This window comes from Talpa europaea, assembly GCF_964194135.1.
Source record: "Talpa europaea genome assembly, chromosome: 7".
NCBI lineage: Eukaryota > Metazoa > Chordata > Mammalia > Eulipotyphla > Talpidae > Talpa > Talpa europaea.
Window position 1 is genome coordinate 35,762,524 of NC_140074.1, and position 3,599 is coordinate 35,766,122.

A 3,599-nucleotide genomic window follows, 5' to 3' on the forward strand; every position below is an offset into this window, starting at 1 on the left:
ATTTTGAACAAGTACCTTGGAGGCAGATGAAACTGGCACTGATACCCACTTATAAACTGGGTAAGCAGAGGCAAATCTTTTATTCTCCCTGTCTCTCAGTCCTTATGGAGATACCATTCATATTTTTTGTTCCTTTAATCAATATACAATGAACACACTACTAAAGTTTCACTGACTAATATCTTCATCCTTGCCACATTCTCTTAAATTGATTTAATGGGCTTTTTCGGGTCCTGCTTCCAAGATGACCAAGAAAAGGAGGAATAATGGTCGTGCCAAGAAGGGCCGTGGCCACGTGCAGCCCATTTGCTGCACCAACTGCAACTGCGCCCACTGCGTGCCCAAGGACAAGGCCATCAAGAAGTTCGTCATCCGGAACATCGTGGAGGCCGCGGCCGTCAGGGACATCTTGGAGGCTAGCGTGTTCGACGCCTATGTGCTTCCCAAGCTGTATGTGAAACTGCATTATTGCGTGAGTTGTGCTATTCACAGCCAGGTGGTCAGGAATCGTTCTCGTGAAGCTCGGAAGGATAGAACACCCCCACCCTGATTTAGGTCTGCGGGTGCTGCCCCACGACCTCCTCCAAAGCCCATGTAAAGAAGCTAGAGTAAAGCCATGTAACGACTGAAGGACAACTCTGTGGAGAAATAAAATGGAAATTGTACTTTAAAAAAAAATTGATTTAATGGTGGATAAAGCTAACCTTAGAACATAATTTTATCCGTTTGATCTTTGACTTGGCCTAAACCTTCATCAAAATTTGTATTTTTGTGTTGACCTGTATTTTAATTATTAAATTAATTCCCCTCCCTTTTTTAACCCTTGAAAAAAAATCAAGTTATTCATTTTGAATCAAAAATACAAGAGAGAAAGAAAGAATATCAATCATGGGATTAAAAAATGCAAGTGGCAGAGAGGAAAAAAAACCAGACTGTCAATGGCTCAAAGTGAGATCATACATTATGGTAACTGCTGCTTATTAGTCAAGTCCAAAAATTTAAAAAATATGCTCACACTTCCAGCTCCTTAGTGCTATGAAGGATCAGCTCTACAACTGGTATAAGGTATGTCTCTTTTATCTGTTTCACAAGGTTGTTAGAAGAATTAAATGGAGGAACATATATGAAAGTAATTTACAAATTATTTGTAATTGAAAGTAATTTACAAGTTCTCCATAAATGTTTAGTATTAACAGAGTGTAATTTCTCAGGGGCTATCAACTTGTGGGGGACTAATTTCCATTGTGGCTATGTGGGCTTTCATCCAGTGAACTCCAGGCACAGTGGCCTGGATCACTACTGCAGAATGTGCCCCTGTAAGATACAAAATATGTCACCTGCAGAGTATTTTATTTGCTTTAAAGGCCAAGGATCTTTTCCTTATTTAAAAAAATGCAAAAGACTGTGTTTTTGAAACAATAAGTGGCACTGACATCTCTGAAGATTGAAAGCACTATTGTCTCATTTTAAGCACCCCCTTATTATTAGGCTAGGTTGTTGTTGGCAGGAATGAATAATTAGGTAACTCTTTGTGGGCACATTTTATTCAGGTCCCAAGGGGAACGTACGATTGTAACATCTCCTTGGATTATTTCACAAACATATGGCAAATGAAGCACCTGAGCCAGATGTACAAGCATATTATAGTAGGTCTGTTTTAACTTAAAACTGTGAAATACATCAGATGGTGAAGTTATTTTGGTGGTGAACATCCATCATGGAAATAGCATAGAAGCATCTTTTCTTTATTGTCCATTCTACTTGGACTGGAAATAATCAAGAACAAAATAGCTGGGAAATCATCACTTGGAATAGAAGATTCCAGGTAAAGTTCAAGACCTAATGAAATAAATGGTCTGGATATACACATAGTTTTATAATGCCTGTTACCAATAGTTTCTGCTGGCAGGCCTGGCATCTCAACTAAAACCATGATTTTCAATTCTCTTTTTCCATTTTGTGTTTTCACTTCTCTGGAAATGCAAATGGGCAATTTAATATGGAATTTTTTAATAATGAGAATATAGTCTCCACTGATTAAGTAGGAGATTTTGTGATTTTTTTTGGTGTTTCTTTTATTTATTATTACACCAACTCTGCTGGTTTTATCTTACTAGAGAGTCCTCTGGTATGGGCTTCTTGGAATCAGAGTAACCTAGGTAGAAATGTCCATCCCACTTGCTAGTGGGAATGTCATATTTTGCAATGATGGGATAATTTTTAATCTGCATTACTTAAGTTTCAGAATTAGAAGGTATAAATGCCATTGCACTCCCAAGGCTCAGTGTTATGCTGTCTGAGAAGAAAGCCAGGATACACAGGCACCAGTGACTATAATTCCCCTTTAGGACATACGTGCAAATTCCAGTAACATTCCTAAGTGTTCTGCATGGGTGCTGGGAGGAGGTGGATCAAGTCACAATGGAATCTCTTACTTTACCTACTTAAAAATACAAAAGGAACTTCCATCACATTCTCAAGCTCTTCCACCGAAAGAGAGAGACACGATCCTGTGAGTATGTGAACAGTATGGTGGCGGCTGCACCAGGGAAAAGGTACTTACTTTTTATAGCTCATGTGGCATAGAGTGGAGATGCTGGGGTTGAATTATTATGGTTGGCAAATGTTGCAGCTGACAATAGAGGTCCACAGAGTCTTCGATATTCTGCCTTTGTGTTGCATCAAAATAAAGAAACAAAATATTTATGAACTTAATTCTGCCTCTCAATTCCTTCTGCCTTTGAAATAGCAATTCTCTGCATGATGATATGTATAGATGTGCAGTTCAGATGTGTTCCTAGCCAATGAGATACTCCATAAATGTGGTGCACCTGTGCTTTCTTGGTCACCCTGCTGTCCCTGGTGTGCCTTAAAAGCTCTCTCTCCAAAATAAGGGTATAGAGGAGGCGGTGCTGGGGGGGTGAGGGGGATCTCCCTTCTCCTCTTTCTGATTTCTTCTCATTTAGAAAGCCTCAGAACATAGATTTAATTTCAGGTTACGATGTCAGGTTTATCTCAGCCCAGAGGTGTTGACAAATCTCTTCCTAGGGCCATGGTGGCCCCGAATGACCTCATATTCTATCTATCTCACAGGGATGTAGCTCTAGTTATAATAACACACTTCTAATATCATAGAACTGCTAAGGTCGAGGCCTCTGAGCCTCACAGTATGAGGCAAACAACTACGCAAAACTGCACCACGCCGAGGCCCCTCTCTTCTGGTCCACTGGGGACACTGGTGTATTCATGGCCTTCAACCTGAGTGCTCTGATTAGCCTGAGAAATGGACTTTTAGTGTTGGGAGAAACCACAGAAAGGGTAACAAAACAACTGGCAATGAAAGTAGACAACAAAACAGAAATACTGATTCACTGCCCTTACCTTCACTTCCCCCCTGAAGATTTAAACTTCTGATGGTAAAAGCAATAACGTTCTGACCTTAAGGGGCGGAGGCTCTGTCGCCACTGGTTGTTTAAAGAATCATTCTTCACAGCACCAGTACCTCTGGCCCCCGCCGCACGGCTGGCCGAGGCAGAAGCAACCACAAAAACTGGAGTTCAGTCATACTGGCATCAGATTCTGCAAAGGGGAGGGCAGGG

At 40.8% G+C, this 3,599-nt stretch overlaps 1 protein-coding gene across 1 annotated transcript; it reads left to right on the plus strand.

Annotated features, from left to right (window-relative positions):
* Positions 1-244: 244 nt before the first annotated feature.
* Positions 245-550, plus strand: LOC311173488 (small ribosomal subunit protein eS26-like; the record flags this gene model as incomplete). The annotated part of the gene is made up of 1 exon (XM_084237493.1): positions 245-550. The coding sequence occupies one exon, from the start codon at positions 245-247 to the stop codon at positions 548-550; it is 306 nt and encodes a 101-aa protein (XP_084093619.1).
* Positions 551-3,599: the final 3,049 nt, after the last annotated feature.